Genomic DNA, 27,805 nt, shown 5'->3' with positions numbered 1-27,805 from the left:
TGAAAGGGCTCCAGCATTAGTTGCCATGACCTTGCTATTTATTCAGGCTTTGAGCTCTATCATTTTTTTCGTGAAAGTATGTGACTGCTATGTGCTTTACAGCTGAATGTTTAATTAGTCTTCCACTTATGACCATATTCAGAGCATAGCTTGCATTTATGATCAATCAGTTTATATTCTCCGTGTTATTTCATGATCACCAAGTTAATTAGCTAATTTGTTATTTCATAAGTCACAGGAAGCAAAGAATGAGATTCCAATCAATTCTTACAATAATGTTCAAATGGATGTCATGGAAGATGCAGGAATATTTGACAAGATTGGTCAATCATGTCAAAGGGAGAAACAATATTCTTCCCAACCTATACTTCAGAAACACAACAAGAGCAATCAGATAGTTAGAATTGTATTTAATGGAGATGATTCATAAAGTTTACAATCATAAAAACATAGACATTTAAGACTGAACTTTATTATTATAAAATAATTTACAGATTTCCTATGTCCTATATTGCATGTACGATTAACAAGGCAGCTAGTTTAAGCGGCTTGGGATGATGAAATAATTTAAATGCAATTCATGCAGTGTGGAGGACAATAAGCTGACAGTATGTGAGTGTTCTCCTGTGGATCACTTGTATCAATGTCAGATATGACAAGGGACTTGCAGTTATGCAATTGCAAAGGCCAGATACTGTCTGAGTGCATCAGGCTTAGTCTCTTCAAATAATTACTGAATTATGTAAACATAAATATACAAGTTGATATCTTTCTAAATAGTACAAATACATGTTGCAACATCTCAGCTGTGTAAGTAGTCAGTCTGTATATTTTCTTCCACTGAAGTAATGTTCAGAGTTCAATTATGTTTTGAGTTTATACATGGAGACACTAACAAGACCTCCTTGTTTTGACCAGTTTGCTCTGGTACTTGACAGAGTGTCCTCCATGCCCTATGACATAAACATCCAAAAGGTATGATTTGCCTGGCTGTAGTCCTCTGATTGTCTCTGTGGTCACTGCTTTCTGCAGGATATGACTATGGAAATATTTGCAGACCACCTTCTCAGATTTTTTTCGGGTGTCAGGTCCAATACATTGGTTCTGCTCTCTTTTCTTCTGCTCTTCACTGTAGTTATTCTCCACAAGCTTCCTATAAACACAAAACTTGTTTCGATCCTGTGTGCCTAGCCATGCCACAGTGACTGAGGAGCATGTGCGGAGCTTATCAAAGACTTTAATGCGTGTGTCTTCTGGTAAGGAAGGGAAGGGTTGCTTGTTTGGCCTGTTGGTGGCCAGGATCTTCAGCATTGAAGCTCCCCTCTTGCTCCCTTTCAGCCTGATGAGGTACTTGGCTTTTGGTTTACCTCGTAGTTGGAATTGACGTACACCTTCCATGTTCTGCGAAAGCATTAGTTTCCCATCTCTCCTGACTTGGATTTGGACCGCATCCAGACACGAGTGGACATATAGCATCACCTTCTGATGGGAGGAGACTGGAGAAAACCGTAAGAACTTGACACCTTTTCTTTTAACAAATACATCAGTCACTTTCCCATCCTTCAGTTCCAATGTCTTCTGCTTAGCCTCTTCCTTGGTTTTTGCAAAGGTTCCCACATAAGCAGTGCTCATGTTTGAGTTGGTGTTCACTGCAAAAATGTCAAAGTAATACTGTGTGTCTGGTTTCAGACCCGACACGGTGAAGATGTTTTTGTTGCCAATGCAGATCTGCTGAAGATCCACCTTCCGTGCTCTTGCCGTATGCAGTGACAGGCGTGGGGTAACTGGTTTGGCTCTATTCTTTCGTTCTCTGTGAGGGCCATGGTCTGAAGTGAAGCCAAAATAGGCAAAATCAAAAGGACTAAAGTCTAATCCAGGCTTGGGTGCTGTCATGAAGGCATCATCAGCATTTAGTTTTGCTTCCACTGCACAAAGACTTTTGAAGTTGTGCTCCTTGTTGATGATCACACAATATTGGACTGGTTGCCTCAACTGTGAGATGGTTGGACTAGGTTTCCAGGCCAAGGTGACAGTTGTACGTCCAAGGGAGGTCACATCCACACGTGGGTCATAGGGGAGCTCAGGATAAGGCTGATCTGAATCCGGAGTGGTTGTTGCATAAATTTTGAAATTTGTATCTTTTTCTGTTGAGATCAGTTCCAAACGGTACAAACCAGAGGGTGAATTTGATGCTAGGTATGATTCAACATCATTGCCTTTGTAAGAGTACAGATCGGTGCCAAGTTCATTCAAAACTTGCTGTCTTTGCTTCTGTTGCTCCAGTGGTTCTGGTTCTCCTTAGGTAATAGAACAAAATAAATTAATATAAACCTGCTGGTAACATTTGTTCATCACATTAAGGACATGCATGAAATAGATTGAAATTCCATCAGTAAGGCTTTCTCTCATTGATTAATTATCTTCATATAGTTTTTACAAATATACTGTGAAAAGTCAATGTGAGCAAACCACACTAACAACAAGAATATTGTAATGGCACTGAAGAACTCTAGAACATTCTGGTGATGTGCCAACCAATATGTTTACAGGATTTTTTTAATGGAACACAAAGTGCTGGAGTGACTCTGCTGGGCAGTTAGCATCACTGGAAGATATGGACAGGTGATGTTTGGGTTGGGACCTTTCTTCAGACTCTTCTTTAATTATATATTTGACCCCTCGAATAGTAACGGACTAAAACATACTTACTTTTAGATAATAATTTGGAAGAGGTTTGCTCCATAGCACAGTGTGTTCCTGGTTGAGGTAATCTAACCTACTGCTTCACTGCTGTGTTCACACCTGGCTTTGTACCAGCCTGGTAGCAGGAACCCAATCATTTTATGGGATCACCAAACTGTACTGAAAAGGTAAGTGCAGGAAAATGTTTTGATTTGCTTTAATTAATACTGAGGTTTTAATTAATTTATGTCAGATAAATGTGTTTTGAGATACTGTTTATGGTTTTATTTTTTAATAAAAAATTATACTATAAACTGTAACTAATAAAATTTAATTATTTAAACCTATTTTATGTTATTTAAATCTTTGTGTTTAGAAACAGTTTTTATTTAAAAGGGCATTTTGACACCATAAGCTAAGGCAATCAAGGCAAACTGGGGGACAATGGCTCAAGATCATTGCCCATGGGCAAATCAATACTTGCAGACAGCTCCACTTTGTGGGGGCAGTAGGAGCTGCAAATCCTAGAGATGATGAGTCTCTCCAGACTGCAAATGGTCAAGGCTGCCGTGGAGTGGGTACTTGGAGGACAAGGGCAGTGAGACCTAGACTAAGTGCAATCCAGCATATAGTGGCTGTGAATTAGTAGATTCTGATAACTATTGTACACTAAATCACAGGCTCAGAACTCAATGGTAACTATCCAAATTCCACCACTTACCAAAATAGTTGTCTATGGATTTCACATTTCGATCTTACAGCTGAATGAAGAGAGTGAAAAATAAAAGATTTTCCAAAAAATAGTGAGTCTCTCCCCCACCCCGATAAAGCCATGCAATGTGAAGCATTTGACAACAGCCTCAACTTGACTCTATTTAGACCAATCTCTCATAATCTGAGTTTCTAGTAAATTCCTAAATGCTCGCAGCTGTTATAAGCATCATTCCTTCACCCCTCACGTTTCCTTCTAAATTCCAAATATATTCTGGTCAAAGGGTATTTTTATGTATACTTGGACAAGAATATGTAGCTTAGTATGAAGTGCTGTGATAAATATTAACTTAAATTTCGAAGAAAACACAAAGGAAAAATTGCATTTTCAAATATTTTTAAGATTGTTGTCAATTTTAATAAGGAAGGCTTTAGGTTGTGTATATTTCTTTAGTAATGTTCACAATGCCACAGAAATGTTTGTTTGCTACGTTCAATTCTGCACCTAAGATGTATTTATAAGGATACAAAACACCAATTTGAATGTTTCAAATGCACTCTCATCAAATTTGCCTTTTCGTCATTAAATAGCAAGGTGGCAAAATGGATACAAGAACATTTATTGTGATATTTTATTAATTTTCTGCTGTTTATGGTTTTATGGTCAAAGACTAATTGTTGATTTGGAATTTAAGAATTGCGTTCTGTTTATTTTGCAAGTGAGGATAAATTGGAAAACTTGCTTCGTCTAAGCATGAGTGGAATTATGTCACCCTATTTCCATTCTGCAGACATTAGATCATTGTTCCTGCTATTGCTATTTGCCTGGGCATAAAATGATCCAAGTAAATGGTTTCATTTACTATTAGTGATGCAATTTGTGGGCTGTCTGTTCAAACTCACCTCGTCCCTAATTTGGATTTAAATGATGTCAGAGGCATGAATTTCAAGTCACAATCGCTTATGCCTGAACTCTTCCAAAAATATTGAGTTCGCAAATTTGGAAGTGCACTGCCCTGCAGGCAAACTCAGCAATTGAGCTGGTTGAAATTCCTGTGGCTTAAACAGCCTTCTGATCTGTCAACAGGTTTAGGACATTTGCATTCAAACACAGGTTAATCTCTGAACTTTGTGTGTGAATTTCTCCTCCAACTATTCTAGCAAGCATATGGAGTTATTAATACAGTTATCTATTTCAGCTGCTTCTCCAGTGATTTCATATTATTTCTATTTTATTCAACATTATTTATCATTAAAATGAAATACATAAAATATTCTTTGAAACAGAAATTCTGTTCATGCCTGTTCTGTTCACACAGAAGTACTTTTCATGTATTTGCTTTGAATTCGAATGAAATATGTCATCTGGTAAAATCCCCCAAATCAGTTATACTTTATGTTCAATGAGCGACATTCTATTCCAAAAATAGATTGCTGCTAAATGATTTTTTTTAATCAAAGGACTGATTTATATTTGTCATAATCATAATCCATCTGAACTCTATATCTTATCAAGTTGTGTTCACATGAGAGTTCCTCATTTTATTAAAGGATATATTACTTTGAACTCTGTTGACCTCAATTACATTACATTGCAGTTTAATTTCTTGCAAGATGTTGATTGTCTAATTAACCACTTTTGGTCTTCTCATTATTGGCTTACCAGAACCTTCTCCACTTGACTCCTCGGGAAGTTCTTGAAGAGTAAGCTTCCATTCTAAGGGGGCATCACACGGCGTGATGGTAATTGACAAGGGTGTGTTATCTTCTTCAACCACAAAATAATATCTACAAGTCAAAAGTAAGAGCAGTCAGTTTTAATCATTTATTTATTTACATCACAGAACATCTAGAAGATAGATTTTACTAGTAAGCAATATTTTTCGTTGAGCGTTGATGTGGTTATAAGAATAGAAGTGTATTGTTAATAGAGAAAATATTTAATGTGTTTATTGTATTCATATGTTTATTGATTGAGTTGACACAGTACAGATTTAATTTTGATTGTAGAAAATTAGTGATTTCCAATGATATCACATAATATGTAACTGCTTGATTTTTTTATTCCATTGATTTTAATAAGAGTGAAAATCAAACTATATAATGGAAAGCTAATTTAATGATGTGTGTTTTACATCATAAATCAAAATAATTGGTGAAGTGAATGAAGAGAATGACAATATAAAAAATATGCTGTCAAATAGTTTGTGCCATAAATTAATTGTCGTATATAATTGTCTTGTATAGGTAATATCTCAATAAATAGTATAAATAAATAAATAAATAACCTCAAGATAATATCAATAAGGCATTCAAAGGTACACAAATATGCTGGAGAAACTCAGCGGGTGCAGCAGTATCTATGGAGCGAAGGAAATGGGTAATGTTTCGGGCTGAAACCCTTCTTCAGACTGAGTAAGGCATTCAAGTTCACCATAACTTTTCAAACATTTCCAAGTTCAGTTATCCCGCAGTAACCATTTTCTACCACTAGAATCAGCATTAGCTCAGTTTCTTGTGTAGGAAGGAACTGCAGATGCTGGTTTACACCGAAGATAGACACAAAATACTGGAGTAACTCAGCGGGTCAGGTAGCATCTCTGGAGAAAGGGCATAGGTGATGTTTCAGGTCGAGACCCTTTTTCAGACTGAGAGTCAAGGGAGAGGAAAACTAAAGATATGAAAAGGTACAAAGAACAAATGAATGATTCTTTGCAATTTTTCAAATCTCTAGTTTTCCTCTCCCCCGACTCCCAGTCTGAAGAAGGATCTCGTCCCAAAATATCGCCTATTCCTTTACTCAGCGATACTGCCTGACCTGAGGAATTACTCCAGCATTTTGTGTCTATCTTAGTGCAGTTTATTTCTCTCCCCTGGTGCAGGCTGGTATCCTGGGCATGATCAACAGCCCTGCTCTTGGCAACATATAACACAGACATAAAAGCATATTTTCCTTCTAACTGCCCTCAGTAACTGCCCTCCATAACATGTTGAATGGCTGAATGTTGCTGGTAAACATTTAGTTTAGTTTATTATTGACACATGAACCGAATTGCAATGTAAAGCTTTTTTGTTACCTGCTCCGCAGTCAAAGAAAATACTATACATAATTACAATCAAGCCATCCAAAATGTAAAGATAAAGGATAAAGGGCACAACATTTAGTGCAAGATAAAGTCCAATTAATGATAATTCAAAGTTCTCCAAATGGTTCCACAGTGAACTACCAGCAGTCCTTCACACAATATGCTCGGAAGTCAACCCATGCATTTGAATATAGAAGTCCTAAATTTATGGACAAATTCATGAAAAACCAACGTGTCAACACTCTATATTAATTCATGAGGCAGGGTGTAAACTCAGAGCCCTCACACCATTGCTGGGGATCCTGGTCATGCATTCTGTGCCAGATCCAAAGAAGGTAAGTACAGGATCATTGGGTATCTAAGTAACAAGACTGAATAGCAGGCTTCAGGCAGCACAATCTGAGCCATTATGTTGAGACATCAGGAGATATTTCTGTAGAAATGCCATTAGGTGATATGTAATAATTTGTTCATTTGGGGGGCAATTGGAAGTGCAAATTGTGAATTTGGATCATGCTAAACAACGCAATATAATGTTGTTGGTGCCTACCTACGAAAGGATGCATGAACATGAATAATGGATAATGCATTCCCCAAGCCTGGACATATTATGAGCTCTTAGCCTTCACAGAATCTCAATTCTGTTGCTCTGATTTTGAGTGATTCTCTTTCCTATCTTTAAATCATGGACTAGATTACCTTTTAGGTGCATCCCTGAACAGATAGCTGCTGATTTCAGCCCCATCTGGGATGATGGATGAATCATGAAAAAGAGACTTGTCTCGAAGCTGCATCTGGAATAGTTCTTCATCTCTGGTGGGTAACTTCTGTGTCCTCGAGTTTGTTGCTAATAGTACAAGTGATATCACCATCCAGGGTATGGCTAACGTCATCCTAAACCATGAAAATGACAATTATCTGGTAGATAAATTATTTAAAAATAAACAGTGCAACATTATGATTACATTTTGTTTGATTGTAAAACTGTATTGATATTTCCAATAAATTAGGTCGTTGAATTCGGGAAAAAAGACCAGCCTTATTTTACTCATGTTCACTTCCCATAATGGAAATTAAACAATTTGTACAAGAAGACATTCCAAAATGCATCAGGAGGGTTTCCGAAATGTCCATAGATATATTGCACTAAGGAGAAGCAAAAGAATTGCTGTCCAACGTTAAAAGAGGACAAGAAAATTTGATTTAGCTATATTGTGCCACAATCAAAAGATATACGGCTCAAAATATAGAATCCTCTCTGAAAAATGAATGAATATTGAGATGAAGTACTCATAGTCGCTTAATGCATCTGGGAGAAAAAACGTTGAAGTGAGTTAGGTATTAAATCTAGAAATCAAATGGATAAAATAAATCTGCACCACAAAAAATGATCAAATGTTCTTTAAGTTGTTTTGCTTTTGGTCTCCACCATAACTACTCAATCACTTTTCTTCAATTTTATTTACATCAATTTACAAACAATAATAGAAAGATGCTTTGTGACCGGATAGGTTCAGTGGAATATTAATTCTCACTTAAATTACAAGCAGGACAATAAGGTGCAAGGGTCGCTGCCAGGGAGTATTGCCCTTCCTGACCCTTCTCGTTCTATTCCTACTGCCAAGGAAATTCCTTCCATGATTTACAATTAAAGACTGATCATTTTGAGGAAGTTATTTGGCCAAGGGATTCTTGTACATTTCTGCGTGCACAGAATACTCAAAGCGGAATGATGGAACACAGGAATTGTATAAAAAACAAGACAACCTGACAACTGATAGCTTGGTTCTCACCTCTTCACAAGTGAATATATTTTTCACTTTATGTCAGTATCACCAGAATGTAAAGAACTTTCCTTTAAAATAAGGAGTTTATGAGCACAGTTGGTAATTAATTTGACATTTCTCAATTTTGAGTAAGATGTTCATCCAGGAAAGCAAAGTGTAACAGTTAAATATGTAACCAATTGGTTTGCATGTAAAAACTGAATATACCTGGCTACTCCCCCATCACCATCTCCTGTGTTCCATGTATGCAGTGGCGGACTGGGCCTAAAAATATTGGTTGCCAGGAGACAAAGGGGGCCCCCTTCATCAGGGGCCCACTTGATATAGGGGGCCCACTTCATCAGGGGCCACTTGATATAGGGGGCCCACTTCATCAGGGGCCACTTGATATAGGGGGCCCACTTCATCAGGGGCCCACTTGATATAGGGGGCCCACTTCTTGATATAGGGGGCCCACTTCATCAGGGGCCTCCTTGCCATCGGGCAAGCTGACACCCTGCATGTATGTATGTATGTGTGGGAGGGGGGTGAGAGCCAGCATTATACAGTGATTTTCAGTGGTCTCACCCCACCTTGCATGTCTACATGCCATTGGTAATTTATCCAAATAATTGTATTATGGTGAAACTCACCTCTCAGTACATCTAACAGGAAAATAAAGTTTAAAAACTGCCTGGCTCATAAATTCTGAGGCAAGTCTCAGTCCATAGAATAAATTAGAATAAGCTGCAAATATTCCAGCTTGGCATTGCCAGTGAAGAGCCTGTTGAGTGAATCTAGCAGCTCTTCTGCCACGTTCAACAGATAAGAATTGGTGGAAAGTGACGCAATGTTTGGTAAGCGCGCTCAGCACGAGGACTCCCCACCAGAGACACAAGGTTAGAACGTTAAAACTTTGTACTTTGTACTTGCACGGAAATGCTACTTAAATAAACAATTTCTAACACAGATTAAAATTAAAAGCAAGAACTAAACGAATAACTTACCAAAATAACTAAGATTATTACATATTTTTAGATTTATACATATTTTGGGATATGAAAGGAAAAGGGAGCATCCAGAGGAAACATGTGATAACTGGAAGAACATGCAAACTCCATACAGATAACACTGGAGATTAGGATCAAACTCTGGACTGATAGTGGAGAAGAACATAGGCATGCCAGCACAGAAACAAGCCCACTGGCCCAATTCGTTCAAGGCGATCAAGGTGTCCCATCTAAGCTAATCCCATTTGCCTCCTAACTTTTCCTATCCATGTATCTGTCCAAATGTCTTTTAAATATTGTTTTAGTATCTGGCTCAACTACTTCCTCTGGCAGCTCGTTCCATATACCCACCCTGCTCTGAGTGAAAAAATTGCCCCTCAAGTTTGTATGAAATCATGTCCTTCTCTACTTCAACATATGTATTTTTGTTTTTGATGTCTCTAGCCTGGGTACAAGAGTCTGAATTCACCCTGTCTGTTCCTCCCATGATTATAAACACTCATGCTCAGCCTCCTGCACGACAAGGAATAAAGTCCTAGCCTGACTAACCTCTCCCGAGAGCTTAGCCCCTCACATACTGGCAACATCCTCTAAATCTTCACTGCACTCTTTCCAGCTTAATGACATCAGATAGCAGGTTGACCAAACCTGAACACAGTACTTCAAGTGTGGGCTCACCAATGTCTTTATATCTGTAACATAACATGTTGAATGTCAATATTGGAATAGTGCTATTTTCAGTGGAATGAGGTGGGATCTCACCACAGTAAAATGAAACCATAGATTGGCAAGCAATAGTGTAAAAAAAAGAATGAGAAAACTTTACAAGATGTTTCAGATACAAACTAGGTCCATTCCAATTTGAAGGAAAAGTGGGGAAATCAATGATAATGCTACTTGGATGACAAAAGATGGAGAGAATATGATGATTGTTTTTAAATGTTCAATTCATGTTGAAGTCAATTCTTCAAATAAGAAACAGACCAAATACAATAGGATTGCAAAGAAGAAAATAACCCGGCAAAGCAATTCTTACATCATGATAGTATTTACTACATTGTGAGTTTTGAATATGATGTATTCATCAAAACGAATCTTGTCTAATGAGTAGTACTGTGGTGGGGGGTGGGGGGGCACAGGGTTGGTGGATGAAGATTGATCTGATCCCATTGTTTTTGCATGACCAAGCACACAATCTTTCAAAATCTATTCAAATATATATTACCTCAAAGTTATTTGTCAGAGTTTGCAGAGCTATATGTGAACAAATCCCAAAGTACCTGTAGTTCTACAATAATGGTTGTTTCCATACTGCAAATTGGATAAAATGCTATTGATGAATTAGTCAAAAGGGCCTGATGCGATCTATCCCAGGATACTGAGGGAAGCAAGAAAAGTAATTGCTTGGGCACTGATAGAGATCTTTGTATTCTCTTTAGCCACAGCTGAGCTGTTGGAGACTAGAACTGGCACTGTTGTTCCATTGTTTAAGAGGGGCAACAGGTATAAAGGAAATTATAAGCCGGTGAGCCTTACATCAGTGGCAGGGAAATTATTGGAGAAGATTCTTGGGGACAAGAATGACACACATTTGGGAAAGCATGGATTAATGAAGGTGAATCAGCATGACTTTGTGCAGGGGAGGTACTGACACAAATTGGATTGAGTTTCTTGAGGAGGTAACAACGATGATTGATGAGGGTAGAACAGCTGATGTTGTTTATGTGGACTTCAGTGAAGCATTTGGCATGGCACGGTGGTCCAGAGGAATAAGAGAGACATAGGATTCACAAAGAGTTGGTAAATTAGATCAAAATTGTCTTACTCATAGAAGACAGTATGCAAAGGTTGAGAATTGTTTTCCTGACGGGATGTCTGTGACCACCAGGACTTCCATGAGGATCAATACTGGGGCCTCCGTTCGAAAAAATGCAGTAATGATTGGTTAAAAATGTAGAGGGTCTGATTAATAAGCCTGCAAGTAACACAAAAGTCTGTGGAGTTGTGTTTAGCGAGGAAGACTGTGAAAGGATGCAACACGATATAGATTCATTTGGAAATTTGTGTCGAAAATTTGAGCAAATGATATTTAATCTAGGCAGGTGTGAGGCGTCACATTTTGGGAGGCCAAATGCAAGAATAAATATACAGTAGATGCAGAGTAGTGTACAATAAATGACAGTGCACTTAGGATGTTTTAGAAGGATTTTGGGGTGCAAGTTCACAGCTCCCTGAAAGTGTCAACACAAGTGGATAGGAAGGTAAAGAAGGCATATGGTATTCTTGCCTCTTCAGTTCGAGACTGAATATAAACGTTGGGAGCCTCATATTCCTGGCCTGCAACCTAATAGCATGCACATTGAATTGTTCAATCTCAGGGATAAAGCTCATCCTTCTCTTATGCCGTCTCCACCTCCCCCACACACAAAATCCATGCTATTTTTTCACAACTCCGTCCTGTTACCCATTTCTTTTTTTACATATTCCACTTCTTCCATCTGCTCATCACTCATCCCACCCTCCACCTGGTCCCTCATTTTACTTCTCCCACTCCCCCAGTTCCCTTTTTCTTTTTGTATCAGATTGCACCTACTGCACCCTTTTGTCTGTCTTCCCCCCCACACACACCTGACTCATCTGCTGATCAACCTCTCCATACCTAGGTTCACTTATCATTTGCCAGCTCTTGCCCTACCCATTCATCTCACCTTTTTATTAGTACAGTCCACTCTACTCAATTAGGCTGAAGGAGCATCCTACCCAAAACATTGTTTGTCCAATTCTCATCAATTTTGCCTGAGCCGCTGAGTTCCTGCAGCAGTTTGTTTTTTTGCTCCACATTCAAGCATCCAGTCTCTCGATCAGAACTGAACACAATACGCTGTATGTGCCCTAACCAACATTTTAGACACCTGCAACATGGCTTCTCAAATTTTAGACTGATATTCCCACCCCTGGAGGATTCATTGACATCCATTCACTGCAAATTCCATGCTGGGAACCAACAGGAGTTTGCAGTCGGCGACAACAGCAGCAGCAAGAGGGCCATGAAGATTACCCCCGAGTACTTTTTCGTAGGGGCGAAGTTGGTCTGGGCTGTAGATTTCTTGTGGCGTGACTGCAGGGGACAGGTCTGGGCATGGTTGGGGTTCGTAACCGAGGAGCAAGCCCTGAAGCAGGTGAGCTGTAGCAACCTTTGAAAGAGAACGAGTAGCCAGCAACTGGAGATTCGGGAACATCGACTTCAGCGTGGGTACTTGAGAGTCAAGAAGTGAATGAAGAAGGAATAAGATGAGTGAAAGAATAAAGGGAGTTGGAGGAACTACGATTGAGGAGGACCAAATGAGTGGGGAAACCTAGTGAGATAAGGTAAAGGAGTGAGAAAGCGGTTGGGTGAAGGAGGAGAGCTGAAAGAAAGGGTGCATGCAAAAATATGTGACTATCTTCATTGCCACCATTCATGGCCAATAGAATAGTCTGTACTTGGTCTGTATTCTGTGGAAGCGAGGCATCTTAGATGCTGAAGGACTGCTGAAGTAAATAGAATAGTGAATTAAATAGCGATTTTGCAAGTTCCCAATATTAGGCATTAATCACTATATTTTTGTTGCAAGCCATCCATCATTGTTGAGTGTAGATAAAAGTGCTGGAGAAACTCAGTGGGTGCAGCAGCATCTATGGAGCAAAGGTCTACCTTCGATTTTCCAGCATCTGCAGTTCCTTCTTAAACATCATTGCTGAGTGTTGTCCCACACACTCCCTCATACACTGGTTCTCCCATGTCCTGCCTCTCTGACTCGGAAGCCCAATCCGCAAAGCAGCCAGAGATAGACAGCTTGGAGGCCGTGTTCGTAAAGGTGCAGAAGGATCGGCTCACATTGCCAGCGACCACCAGAGAAGGGCAATATTGTGGACCACCTTCAGAGGTTTCAGGGAGTCAGCCTGCCTCTCCACAGGAGCAATCGGTGGGGAATGAGTTAACCTGGCCAAGAGTTGGGAAGGTGACTTCCCTGACTCAGTTGTGAGATGGAGTGACGTAGCCCATCAGCCAAGTTAGGCCACCAACTGGTGCCACCTTGCCCTGATCTTGCTGGCTGGCAGCTGAGGAAAGACAGTAGCTGGTTCTCAATGGTAACACACTACCCGAATCAGATTGACATTATTTTGACGGTATGCAGTTTAACTTTCTCCTCTGAGAAACGGATATGCCGAGCGACATTTACAGTGTGATTTCAATAAAAATGTCAATATTAATTTGTTATAATTTAGTCCATTTCGTCCACAATTCAGTTGTGGCATGTTGAATTTGTCCTGCAATTAAATTCAAACTCTGTAATGGAATACTGTACCTTGGAGGACTTACACAGTTCCCACTGCATCAAAAAATCCCAGAGTATTATAAAGGACATTTCCCACCCCGGACACTCCCTGTTTGAACTGTTGCCGTCAGGCAGACAGTACAGATCTACAAGGACAAGGATGAACAGACTAAAAAACTGTTTTTACCCCACTGCTATAAAAGCACTAAATGTAGCCGCCAAGGAACGCAGGGGCGATACATACTAAGGGACTGTGGTACACTGTGAAATCGACAGAAGGATGGAGGGTTGGGTGTTTATGCGTGCTATTTTCATGATATTTATTTTAGTTGTTTATCTTTTAATATTTTATCTTGTATGTATCGTTAGCTTTTAGAAATGTTTGAACGGTGCACTGACTGGCTGACATTTTTTAATTTTGTTGTACATGGTTCATGTTACAATGACAATAAAGAAACTATTCTATTCTATTCTATGTATTGTACAAGTGCAAGCAACATCTATCTTCTCTAACACGACGAATACAGGAAAACCTTACAAGTTATTCACAAGAGCACGATAAAACAAAATGAGAGCACAGAAGTTATTCACGGTCATCTGTGGACGTGCATTGATGACAAAAGTATCCGGATATCGAGATTCTAAGAAAGGGTAATATGCCAGACATTGGAACCATGATAGCTTAGATGATTGGATTACCTCAGATTAAAAAATAGGTCTAAACCATACTGTTGCATGCAAAGGGAACATTTAAAGATTGACCAAAGGAAATTAGTCTATCTCGATGGCTCCAATGGAGCATGGTGTTTGCAAAACAAACAAAAAAATCCATTTTGTAGGGGGGAACTGCTGATGCTGGTTTACATCGAAGATAGACACAAGATAATAGACAATAGGTGCAGGAGTAGGCCATTTGGCCCTTCGAGCCAGCACTGCCATTCAATGTGATCATGGCTGATCATCCCCAATCAATACCCCGCTCCTGCCTTCTCCCCATATCCCCTGACTCCACTATTTTTAAGAGCCCTATCTAGCTCTCTCTTGAAAGCATCCAGAGAACCTGCCTCCACCGCCCTCTGAGGAAGAGAATTCCACAGGCTTACCACTCTCTGTGAGAAAAAGTGTTTCCTCGTCTCTGTTCTAAATGGCTTACTCATTATTCTTAAACTTTGGTCCCTGGTTCTGGACTCACCCAACATTGGGAACATGTTTCCTGCCTCAAGCGTGTCCAAGCCCTTAACAATCTTATATGTTTCAATGAGAATCCCTTTCATCCTTCTAAACTCCACAGTGTACAAGCCCAGCTGCTCCATCTCTCAGCATATGACAGTCCCGCCATCCCGGGAATTAACCTTGTAAACCTACGCTGCACTACCTCAATAGCACGAATGTCCTTCCTCAAATTAGGGGACCAAAACTGCACACAATACTCCAGGTGTGGTCTCACTAGGGCTCTGTACAACTGCAGAAGGACCTCTTTGCTCCTATATTTGATTCCTCTTGTTATAAAGGCCAACATGCCATTCGCTTTCTTCACTGCCTGCTGTACCTGCATGCTTACTTTCATAGACTGATGTACAAGGACCCCCCGATCCCGTTGTACTTCCCCTTTTCCCAACTTGGCATCTGGAGTACTCCAGACATGCTAAAGTAACTCCGTGGGACAGGCAGCATCTCTGGAGAGAAGGAATGGGTGATGGGTCTAAAGTAGGGTCTCGACCCGAAACGTTACTCATTCTTTTTCTCCATAGATGCTACCTATCCCGCTGAGTTAATTCTGCAAACAAAATCCCCCTTGGCACTATAAAACTTGTAATATTTTCTCTTCAACTAACTTTCAGAAAGACAACCAAAATAAATCATGAAACCATTCATCAGGAGGCCAATTAAACACCCAACGTCGTGTTTGCAGAGCAACTACTTCATGAAAACCCAAATTTCACTCTTCTGTGATTCCAAAATGTGTGTTGGTTGGATACATAACATAGGCTGTCATTTGCTACAAGAATGGACAACTCATCACCTGCATCCTGATGTAGAATCTTGACCTGAAAGGCCGACTGTTCCTTTGCATCCGCAGAAGCTGCTTACCCATTGAGTTCAGCTAGGAGCTTGTTTTTTTGTTTGCTTCAGATTGCAGCATCTGCAGTCTCCAGTGTCATCATATACTTGCTCATCCATACTCTTGTGACTGTTAGACGTGACTATTTTGATTTCCAGCAGAGTCTGACCTCTCATCATTCAGCCTCATGAACATTCTACCATGTATGTTACATTTCAACAAAGCCATTATCTCTGTGTGCTAGTGTACATACACAGTGCAGCACAGGAACAGGCCCTTCGACCCATAATGTCCGAGTCCAACATGATGCCCAGTTCAATTTATCCCCTCTGCCTGCATGTGGACCATGTTCCTCTATTCCCTGTCTATATGTTAATCGTACCTGTCACCATCTTGGCAGGTCGTTCCAGTTACACACCACACTCTCTGTCAAAAAGCAAATGGCCTGCTCAACTCTTTTAATCTTAGCCCCTCTCATCTTAAAGTGATGCCCTCTAGTCTTTGAAATGTCCATCCTGGAAGAAAGGTTCCAACCCAATCTATGCCTTCCACAATTTGATATACTTCTATCAGCTCTTCCATCAACTTCCGATGTTCCAGAGAAAACAATCCAAGTTTGTCCAACCTCTTTTTGCAGCAAACCCCCCCCCCCCCCCCCCCCCCCCCCCCCCCAATCCAGACAGCAGTCTGGCAAACCTCTTCTGCCTCAATGTTCAAAGCTTCAATTGGCTCATGATCCAGCGATATCTTGATTCGAACATCATCGTTTTGCCCTTCACGTTACAGGTATTGTCATGCTGTCTCTGTCAACCTCGCCCAGTACTGGAACACTGGAACACTGTATTCCTCCGATGTTTCTCCTTTACACCATCCCAGTTTCAATCACTCCAATCTTTGCCTCAATCTATCTGAGCACCAACATCTGCAATTCTCTTCCGCGATACATACTCGTTTACCTCTCTGTTCTCCATTTAGGATCTCTTGAATAGCCATTCCTTTTAACCACTGATCTTAAAGTCCATTGATAAATTTGTATCAAATTAAGTTTCAAAATGCGAGTAACTGCTTTTGGATAGAGTCCTTTACTGTGACCGAAATATAAATCTAAATGTAACCTGGAGGAGTACGCAGGTATAACGTTTTTACTGTACAAACGGTTTTACTGTACAAAAAAAAACTTTGATGGTGTAGCTGGGCATGAGAAATTAGTCAAATAAAAACATATTTTTCGTACAGTTTTCTCCACTGTGGTCCTGGTATCTGGTGATTTATTGCCGAGACTCCGATGCATTGAAAGCGATTCGGACATAATAGACTTGGGATTGGGCAGACAAGGGGTGGGGGAAGGGGCACGTTCTAAAATGAAGTATGTTAACACTGAAGAGATCATTACTGTGACCTTTAGGAAAACCAAGCTAGCAGGTCAGCACCCGGGATGGGACTGGACGCAAATTGCCGATTGGAATTATTCTCTGGCTGTTCCATCCATCGCGTCCGGCAAATGTCTCCTCTATTTACAGATATTGATTGTACTTATGATTGTTATTCCTCTCTCTCTCTCTTTAGATCGGTGTCTGGTGATTGAAGGTATTGCTTGCACCCTGGTGCCAATTGTCCAAGGAACACTTTATCATTTAGTACAGGTTGCAGACGCCTGGCCTCCTTTTGACCCCAATAGACATATTTCTTGACAGCTCTTTGCAGTAACGGTTTTCCATTATCGGGGTTCATTAATAGCAGTGAGCCCGCTGCTGGAGTCTACACACATTTCTCTTTCATTGATCGAGTTAAAGCGGCCACTCCGCCACATCTGGTCATTTTTTAGATTGATTTTAATGGCTTGCATGACCTCAAGAAGCGATGTGTGATTATTTTTTAATCAGGAGACGTGTCGTTCAATCATTTCTAGAATTAAACGTTTATTATTTTGGTTGTAGATTATCTGGATGGATGTTATGATTTAGGTTTGAATTTTACAAGTTCTAATTTATTGATAGTTGCCTCGCTTGTCACGGCAGCGCCGCCGATATAATTACAACTGACACGTGAGCAAGGCTGTTCCTCTTTAAAGCTGCAAGGTCGCGCTTCGGGGAGCATTATTATAGGCAATGAGAGCTGAAACTGATCAGCTGTGGGCTGTCAAGCAAGGTATTGGGTTACAGCAACAGCCCACTCTCCCCAGCCCCATCTCCGTCTCTACACTCTGCGAGTGGGTTCGCGGTTACAATTCTCTGGCTGAAGCTTTTCGGCGATGTTAATGCTCATGTGTTTAGAAAGTGTGGGTGTCGATATAGTCAGTGGACGTTTGTGTTTGGGTCCGAAAAATATTTAACTCCCGCGATCCACTTTACCTCAAATCCCCGTCATATTCCTCACATCGTGCCCGCCAACCTTCCCATCTCAACTCCCCCGCCCACCGTTATCCCCACCATCCCTCCCACACGATTCTTTCACCACTGCGCACCACCCTCTCCGTCCTCTCACCCGCCACCTCGCACTAACCCCCCTGATCTTCCCACCCAACGTGCAGCACTATTCCCGCAATCCTCCCCCGCCATCCCACCCACTACCCGCACTATCCACCTCCCCATGTCCTCCGACCATCCCACACTTTCCTCTCAGTTCATCTGCCCACCACCTCGCACTATTCCTTCCGCCATCTCACCCACCCTACCTTCCACCATCCCCCTGTTCTCCCACCCACCACCCCACATTATCCTTTCTACCCACCATTGCGTACTATCCCCAGTTCACTCACCCACATCCCGTACTGTCCTCTTAGTTCTTCCACCCCACCCCACCCCACCCCACTGCTCCCCCTGCTCCCCCTACACACTCCAACTATTAGCATTCGGTAGTCTTGAAATAAATTATGCACAAATCCTGCTGTCATGACTGCAATCGAGACGAACCTGGAAATGTTACATTGCCGAAAACACGAGGGTTTGTTCAAATCTCGGCATCTGGAACGGATGGAGCGCGGTGTTTTATTATAAGGCAGGGAACGGGACGATTGGGAAGGATGGACAGAAAATTACAAGGCAGAGCAATTCGGAATTGTAGCTTTTTTCTGGGTTCTTTTATGCGCCACTATAGTTATATCAACAAAACAAAATATCAGGAATCCGAGGCATTTTCAGGGATTTATGGTTCCCGTTTCGAATTCCCTTCGCAAATGCAAACGGTAAAGTTTACCCTCCAAACCTCTCTCCTGCCACTTTATGACTGAATAAGAGAAGGTTTCCTATGTGGATCGGTTGTTATTTTAAACTCTCTCCGAGTTTTGGCTATTTGATAAACGGGTCCTAAACGTAATCTCACTAAGAATTATGATGTGGTATCAGTTGAAACGATTGGTTATTTTGTCTGTAGATGAAATTACAATCGCCGTTGAGTCTGTCCCCGAAACATACTTGTCCAAGTATTTGGTCATCTGTCATTTATCCCTTCCTAAGGGTCTTGCCAAAGTTTGATGGTTTTCTTTGTCAAATTGGTTAGAGGCACTTTATTCATGTTTGGAGTATTGCAAACCACTGTCCACATGCAAAAATGGTCGGTCTCGGAACTGATGTGTCTGCTGGGTCTTCGTTAGTTCTTCATCCAGGAGAAAAGGAATATAGCTTATCATGGGAAATGGGATTGTTGAAAGGGCTGCTTGGGGCATGATGATGGTCTTCTTAATATGAATGACAGGAATAAAACACCATCTTAAAAATTGAGAACACGGTACAAAGAGGTTTTCGCCTCCGGATGAGTGGTGAAAATCGAGTAAGACTGAGTGAAAAAAAGTTTCAACCCTGTTAATTAAAATGCAATATAAATTATTACTCACATGGCTGCAAGATATAAAGGTGGGAGAAATATAACTCCACAAGTTTATTTTATTTGTTGGTTTAATATGAAGCAAGATGACTAAATTGAGTTGATGCTATTGGTCAAACATGGTCTAATTAGAGGGGCTGAATGACTTCATGTTCTTTTGAAAGAAAATAATAAACCACAGGTGGCAGAATCAGAAACAGAGAAAGCATGGAACGAAGATGCAGTGATCATCATTTAAAGTGGATGTTGTGGAATATGGGACAGAACATCAAGCAAGCAGGAGTAATGAGAGTGATCTGAAAGTAAAACATACAAAGATGGCAAAACCAAAACAGAGGGCCAAATAGATTGATAAAGTGAAGGTGGGAGAGGACCTGAAATGGATAGGACAATACTATGGAGAGATGAGCAGATGAATATCTACTGAGATTGTAGATATGTGAGAAGCAGATGTGCATGATGATAAGGAGTTGAATTTGTCACGTGTGCTGAGGTACATGAAAAACATTTGTTGCATGCTAACCCATCAGCGGAAAGACAATACATGATTACAATTGAGCCATTAACTGCGTACAGATATATGAGAAAGGGAATAACATGAATAATGCAAGATAAAGCCAGTAAAGTCCAATCAAAGATAGTGCAAGAGTCTCCAATGAAACTAATTAACAGAGCAAAGGAGAACAAGAAACAAAGTTACTCTTCTTTGAACAATTGAGTCTGTCAGCAAGTGCTTGTTTTGAAGGCTACTGTTATTTATGAACCTCCACCTCTGTTCCTTGGGTTAACACGGCTTGTTTTCTTTGTCTATCCGTGAAATCACATTTAGCACAGAGACTGCTGAATCAAATGAGGCAGCTACTTAGATTCTATATTTAGGTAAGCCTGATTTCAACATGATGAAACATAGCCATGCCACATAGACAAGACAAATTGAGAGAGGATCCATGGGAGTGTTCAAAAAGGACTAATATGATACAGAACCAAATTTTACCCCAAGGGGCAAGTGATACAACAAAGCAGCTGAGGATGTCATAAAATGTAAAAGAAAAATGAAAAACAAAACAAAAGCACAGATCCAATTGAAGGAAATTCATTTAAAGAACAAGAAACAGTTACCAAACATGATAATTACTTCTAAAGTAAGAAAATTAACATGTAAGGAATTTTTAAAATCAGTAAAATAAATATACAATTGTTTTGGGAGAAAATAAGCTTGTCAAATGTGGTCATTTGAAAACTAACTGCAGTGATATAAATGAAAGGGAAAGAATTGAGACATATATCAAATAAATATTAGCGTCTGTGTTTTCAGTAGCATGGTGGATGGTATGCCAGACATCCCAGGCACACTAATGTTGAATTAAGGATGGGGCTTTCCACAAAATTAACATAAATCAAAAAGCAGTACTATAATTAAACCAAAGAAATATAACTACCCAGGACCAGACGGTTTCTATTCTAGAGTTGTAAAGGTCAGTGAGAACATAGCATATTTGGGAAATATGAGTGAGTGAAACTAAGAAACTCTACACCCGTTTTCTTAACATCTGTTATCAGGAAACTACTGAAGTCTGTAATTAAGGACAGAACACCTTGAGAATGTTCAGCTGATTAGAGGAGTTAACCTGGATGTGTAAGGGGTAGCACGTGCTTGAAAAGAGAATGTCTATGTATTTTTTCGAAAATGTGAGGAAGAATGGTGACCTGGTTAGGAATGTAGCTATATGACAGAAGGCTAGAGGGGATAATTGACAGGTTCTGCCAATTGACAGGATCTTAACCAGTGGCATCCATCAAAGGTCATTTTGGAGCCTCAGCTACTCTGCAGATGTATTAATGGTAAGATGCTGAGTTAGCGAGTTACCTATTTAAGAATGGCAATTGAATAAATTAGGCTGCATTTAAGAAGAATGGAAACATAAACATTACAAATATTAAGATTTGTATGTTAATTTGGAATGAAAATGTTTTGTTAATTTAAGTATATATATTGCTGACAAATGACAGACCAACTGTGATATAATTGGTAAAAAGATTGAAATGGTGTATGTCAGGGGAGATAAACACAAAAAGCTAGAGTAACTCAGAAGGTCAGGCAGCATCTCTGGAGAAAAGGAATAGTTGACATTTCCGGTCGAGACCCTTCTTCAGGTTGAGAGTCAGGAGAAATGGAAATAGGAGACTTGAGGTCCATGTGCAATAATAGATTTGGTAGATAAAGGACATGCTACACCTGTTGCTTGAGGAATATGGCATTGGTAAGCAGTGATGGGGGGTGGGGGGGGGGGGGTGGAGTGGATGGTAGCTGGAGATGGAGCTACCAGGTGGGATGGTTATGACAGCCTACAAATTAGAAATACCATTATATGTGATGGGTGATAGAAATCGGCAATTCTGCTGTGTAAACTACAATTACAATTACAATTACAATTACCTCAATTGTTAATAAAGGCAAGACATTAAGGAACTACATTGAACGGTGGAACAGATTATTAATGCTAAATGGCCCACTTCTTTTCCAATGACAGATGTGACATGGTGAACATGTTTTCATGACAATTATACAAAGTGAAGTGTAGAGGGATTTAGAAACAGATTTCTCCATGTATAGAGCTTTGGAATCTGGCTCCTTAACAGTAAATTGTTTGATCCTGGTGTGTCCAAAACCCTACATTAGGAAGTTAGAGGATTTCATGACATGTTCAGGATCAATTGAATTTGCGTTCTAAACTTAACACGACGGATAATCCGATATTTTCCTTAAAAATCCACTTAATCTAGTGCCACATGAAACCTTCATTAAAGTGTACAAATAATAACTATTCACATCTGTTTCCTTTTCAAAAGTGTTACTATTAAAATGCTAATAGCATGATTCCAGGAAATGGTTAGCGCCGACATTGATATGTCTACTCGTATTAAGTGATGAGCACTAAAGTCAGTGTGGATTAACCAGATTCTAAAATATTTAGAAACTTTCAATGATGGCGTCAAGTTCAAAGTTAATGTAAATGGATCTGTAATCTAATGAACTACGGAGTAGATGGTGCTCCGCCGTCAAACAGTGCGGCGACGAAGGGAAGCACGCTAATGATGGAATCATCCTCGTGGCCCGTTATGTTGCACTTTGCACAAAAGGAGACGGGGATTCTGCGTTGATTTATGCTGCGGTCAATTCCCACATTATATTAAGAAGAAACGGAGATCAGTTTACACTGCAAGATGCCCATTATTGCTTTACTCATGTCCGTTTGAAAGTTAGCCACAAACGAGTTGATTAAAGTAACGAGCTCTAATCTGCAAAAGAAGTAATCGCGATTTATTTTGATCTCAAGAAAGATGTTTTAAATATATACATTGAGGCCCTTTGCCATTTCCTGTCCAATAGTGTTAACCCGGGTCTACCTGCCAATTGTGCATTGTAAGAAGGCCGTGGGACATATATTTCGGAAAGGTTTTCATGCAATGTCCCACCACTTCCTCTCAGGGTGACCCCACGTCGCCGGCTGTGCTCACTCTGTAGATTTGCACTGATCGTTTCTGTAAGTCATTAGCAACTCCTTCAGATAGATTTGGCTAGCGCGCTTTTGTGAAACGATGTTTCTGATTTTAGGATTATTACATTTGTGAGATTTTAAACTCGAGATGCTGTATAGTTCTATTGTTTTCAAAACAAACTCAGTCTTCAAAATAACTTGGTCAAGGCACTCTCGTTTAGAAAACCAGACACAACAAAGACATTCTAGAACAGTACTATTTGCATGCTTGAAATGGGCGTTGCAGTAAGATCAGTTTCCTCTGGGGGTTAATTGGGAATTTGAATCCTCTTAAATCGTATTTATTAATGAGTTCCAGATCAGCCATCCACACTGACGGGATATCGCCGGCTGGCGGCAGCTTTAGCAACAGTTTTATATCACGCTATTTACTACTACTGTGTCAAGATTTCACAAACATACACCACAGGCTCTTTGGCTTTTCAGTAGATGATTAATCACTGTAAGTTTTCATTACTGATGATACCTGGAAGTTGAAGCTTCTAATACTGAACATGTGTAGAGTCTTTATAGCAATGCCATTAAAGGGTTAAACCCTTAGTGTCACGATGCGCACCAAGCTGATAGCTAGCTATAGCATCAATGGATTTTGGACAAAAAGGTGGATATTACGCATACAGTTTATACAAGCTTTTCTTCAAACCGACAAAAGTTGTTTATTTAAAGCAGAAAGGTGAGAAGAAACGTGAACCGGACAGGATTCGACGTGTTCAAGCCGTCGCAAGAAGAGCAAGCTGAGAAAGGACGCATGATGAAATGAATAGTCGAGGGCAGCGCTCAGAGCGGCGCTTTCTGCGGCAGCTAAGCCTGGTGTCTGTTGATCCAGGCCTGCGCGAACTCAGGTCAGAAAGGAAAAGGTTGCTTCTTCCCGCATGTCCGGGTGAAATTCTAAACGTATATCGAACCCTGTCTTCCGACTAAAAGTTAAGATGGGATCGCGCCTGTGCTTTACCGAACCTTGGCTGGGACTGTCCGAGCCTCCGGCAGTGAGGGCGAGGGGTGGAGGGAGTCTGGGTAAGAATCACTTGTACCGGCGGCTACCAGTTAATCTGTCTCTTTCTCTACTTTGATACCAATACAAGTTCGATTTTTGATTGCAACCTAATAACCTCCCAGAAGGTTTTTTGAAAGGGGCGTGTGTTAGCATGATCGGCGCTGCAGCGCGATCATTACCACACTTGGCAAGTCTGTGGTGAGAAAGGGTTAACTGACAATACTGAGTGTAGTCCAACCGTGTGCGTAGCAATGGAAGCGAAATCGTCCATTCGTACAAAACGAAACAACTTCACCTTCACTAATGTTTACGGTGGACACTCAGTGACAAATGACACTCAGTCGTGGTTGACTCGTTTGCTAGTGTTGAATGAAATCTCGAAATCGCGAGACACATGGAACAGCAGATGCTTGAATCCTGAGTAAAACACAAAGTGTTGGAGTAACGTAGCTGGCCAGGCAGCATTTCGGGGAGAAATGGATAGGCAACTTTTCGAATCGGGACCCTTCCTTAAGGGTCGCCTGTGCATTTCTTCCACAGATGCAGCCTGATCCACAGGGTTACTCTAGCGCTTTGTTTTGATTGGAGACGTGTTTCGATTCCCCACGAAAAGTTTATACATGCACCAAAAGTTTACGCCAGAAATGCGATTCCTTTCTCCGCGGCATTCAAATCAAAAACAAGGTTCGTCATTTCTGGTACATCTGGCAAATGCGAAACTTCCCTGAGTTACCCACTACTGAAATATTTATGTAGAAACAAAGAACTGCAGGTGCTGGTTTACAAAAAAAAAAGACACAGAGTGCTGGAGTAACTCAGCTGGTCAGGCGGCAACTCTGGAAAACATGGACTGTTCGGTTCGGGACTCTTCACCGGATTGATGTTTAACATGGTATGGCCAACGGATATCAGCCCTTTAGGTATGAGTAACAATAATCATAGACATGAATCAGCGGGATTTATTGAAACCAATTCCCTAATAACATGGGAACAAGACCCATGTATTGAAAATCTGAAATGGGAAAATACTGGAAACACCCAGCGGGTCAGGCAGCATCAATGAAATCGACGTTAAAGCCACAGATGCTGCACGACCCGCTGAGTATTCCCAGCACTTTATGTTTGTATCGCCCAATAACCTTTCTGATTGCATTTTGTGCAGCGCAATTTCAACTAAAGGCAATTATCCCCTTAACCCTTTATGCATCCATACACAAATCAAAAATACCTCACCTGTTCTACATCGGTAAATCTTGAGGTTTAATAATTCCTTAAAACGACTGCTATGTTTCTTTCTTCCCATAATTTGAGCTCAAAGTGAACGCGAACGATTTTTTGAGAAAGTTTGCTGGGATAAAATTGGTTGCTTACGGCCACGAAGAAGTGTGAAGGTCCGTTCACAGAAACGCAAACGAATGAGGGGCGTTATTCGGCACCCTTTCGTTTATATAACAAGTGCACCACCTGGACTGAATACAACGGTAATCGATAACATGCACCCAACTACTTTTAAAGCAAATAAGACAATTTTGACAATTTTGGATCTGATGAGAATTGCATGGTTAATTTTATTTTGCCCTGCGATTTATTTGAGGGTGGGAGAGTAGGTGAGGGAAGAGATAGTACTTCTTACCTTGACGCAATCATTTGCATTGCAAACTTCGAATTTTGTTAGTCCAGTTTATTTTCCCTCGCTTAAGATTCCACACTTATTTTGAGGGAGCGTAAAGGCAAGACTAGTGCTAGTTGGATGCAATCTGAACCTGGAAGGTTGCCAGAGTGAAACTATCCTTGTCTGTCCAATGCAGCTTTCTGTGTTGTTCTCTTCCAAATTGCGCACAGCCGAGTCTGTGAGAAGCGGATTAAAGGCTGGGTGCTTGCAGGCGACGTGCGAGCATCAGCAGCATCTGTTTATGCTCTGGCTGTCTCACTGAGCTGCTTCCCGCAACACTGTGTAGTCCCCGCGACAGAGGTGCGAGTGAACACAAGTTGGGCTCCAACTCCACACACTCCGTCCACCAATCCGGGCGCTCCACCAATCAGCTGCACACGCTGGTCTCCGACTGCCCAATCACAGGGCGGCACACTCGCCTCCACCAATTGGGAAAGAGGTAGAGGTGGGGGGCGAAAGCACCAATCGGAGGAAGGGGACGCGCCAGCTAAGCCAATGAAGGGCCGCCGCCTTCCCTTTATGAATGAAAACCCCGAGCGGCCGCGGCGCTTGCAACATCCAGCCCGGAACAGACACAAAGTACTGGAGTAACGCAGCATCCCTGTCCCGCATTGTGTGTCCATCCACGGCGTAGACCAGCATCTGCAGTTAGTTCCCTCCTACACATTTCAGCCCGATCCTGTAGAAGGGTCTTGACCCGAAACTTCACCCATTCTTTCTACAGAGATGCTGCCTGCCCCGCTAAGTTACACCAGACTTTTATGTCCATCCCGAGCCCGGCAACTGGCTAAGAATGGAAATATCTTTTATTTTCCTCCCATTACATTTACAATGATTAGCTGCCAATAACTGGGACAGTTTATTAATCAAATTTAGGATATATTCAATGTTCGCGAGCCCACCTTTTTATTTCACTTCTATTTTATTCTACACTTTCATTTTTTCATTCTCTGATGACAACGTATGCTGTTGAGTTAAGCGAAGTTTTTAAAGGTGATTCACACCCTAAATAAAATGGAATCGCATCTCCACTCAAAATTACAGCGGCATTCGTCGGGATCGTAATGGATTTCTGAGTTGTTTCAAACATTTTCTTTGAGTTAGCTGAAATCTGCAGATTCTTGTTTCGATCTGCATGGAGTATCGGGCGGTGCATTTCATGCAGCGAGTTTAACACCCGCACCAGTCGTGTGTTGTTATTGTCACACGGCGAGTTTTGTGACTGCAAGGTTTCGGATACAAAGCGGGTTAAGACTGACACAAATTGCAGATACTCACAACTGCTCGCGTCCTCCCCAGTGTAAATAAAACATGTTATTCCGTCAACACCACGGTAACACGGGCCCAGAGGGTGATAGACGAGGCAGATCGGGGCAACTCGGCCAACAAAGTGAAATAAAATAGACACAAAAAGCTGGAGTAAATCAGCGGGACAGGCAGCATCTCGGGAGAGAAGGAATGGGTGACATTTCGGGTCGAGACCCTTCTTCAACTACCGAGCAAAGGAATGATGTAGAAACAAAAGTGTTTAACGCACTAATTTAACTCGCGCGCGCGCGCACACACACACACACACACACATATATTTTGTTTTGGGTGATCATGTTTCATATATATACATCTATATACGTGTATATAATTACGTGTTGACGTGTTTACGACTACCGTCTGTCGCTTTTTAATGTTCGTCTTTCCCGTCTCTGTTAATTCTATCTTTACAGCGGTGAACATGCACCCACTGCAAACTCTTGAGGTTTGTGAGGTCCAATCGCACCTTTTTGAACGGAGCAACATCTGTTTACAAACAATGTGCGCGGAACAACAACAAAAAGACAACTGTCCCTCATTGAGTAATGAATTGGAGCGTGTTCACGGCGCATGGCTAGATGGGGCAATTCTTGGTTTGCAGTCTCGCCCTCAGGAAGCTGGCTCATTCCATCTCCCCTCAATCTCGTCGTTGATGTTCAATATGGACAGTCTTCTTCAGACTGGAGAGTCCCGACCCAAAACGTCCCCTGTCCATTCCCTTCACATATGCTGTCTGTTCAATATTTCCAGCACTTAATTCTTTAGGATTAGGAAGATGACAGATAGAGGCGCAATGCCGTTTATAATGACTTG

The 27,805-nt window shown here is 41.0% G+C and overlaps 1 protein-coding gene across 2 annotated transcripts; it reads right to left on the bottom strand.

Moving 5' to 3' along the window:
* Window positions 1-393: 393 nt before the first annotated feature.
* ndnf (neuron-derived neurotrophic factor) lies at window positions 394-27,012 on the bottom strand. 2 transcript variants are annotated; one of them, XM_055640460.1, is made up of 4 exons: window positions 26,963-27,012; window positions 7,179-7,373; window positions 5,057-5,181; window positions 394-2,297 (listed from the first exon to the last, which is right to left on the bottom strand). In XM_055640460.1, exons 1-4 carry the CDS (start codon window positions 26,995-26,997, stop codon window positions 892-894), a joined length of 1,761 nt encoding a protein of 586 aa, XP_055496435.1. In that variant the 5' UTR covers window positions 26,998-27,012; the 3' UTR covers window positions 394-891. The 2 variants fall into 2 exon arrangements, with proteins under 2 accessions (XP_055496435.1, XP_055496445.1); XM_055640470.1 differs by lacking the exon at window positions 26,963-27,012 and adding an exon at window positions 25,646-26,013.
* Between the last annotated feature and the right edge of the window lie 793 nt (window positions 27,013-27,805).

Source organism: Leucoraja erinacea, chromosome 1 (assembly GCF_028641065.1).
Source record: "Leucoraja erinacea ecotype New England chromosome 1, Leri_hhj_1, whole genome shotgun sequence".
Classification (NCBI taxonomy): domain Eukaryota; kingdom Metazoa; phylum Chordata; class Chondrichthyes; order Rajiformes; family Rajidae; genus Leucoraja; species Leucoraja erinaceus.
The sequence above is the reverse complement of the archived record's forward strand: the minus strand, read 5'-3'. Positions and strand labels throughout refer to the sequence as shown.

Bases quoted from the DNA above. Each gene is read 5' to 3' on its own strand.
- ndnf (XM_055640460.1), bottom strand. From the start codon at position 26,997: ATGTTTTATTTACACTGGGGAGGACGCGAGCAGTT. The intron at 7,374-26,962 runs GTGAGTATCTGC...TTCATGGTTTAG, and splicing joins TGGGGAGGACGCGAGCAGTT to GATGACGTTAGCCATACCCT. The intron at 5,182-7,178 runs GTAATCTAGTCC...TTTGACTTGTAG, and splicing joins TTCAGGGATGCACCTAAAAG to ATATTATTTTGTGGTTGAAG.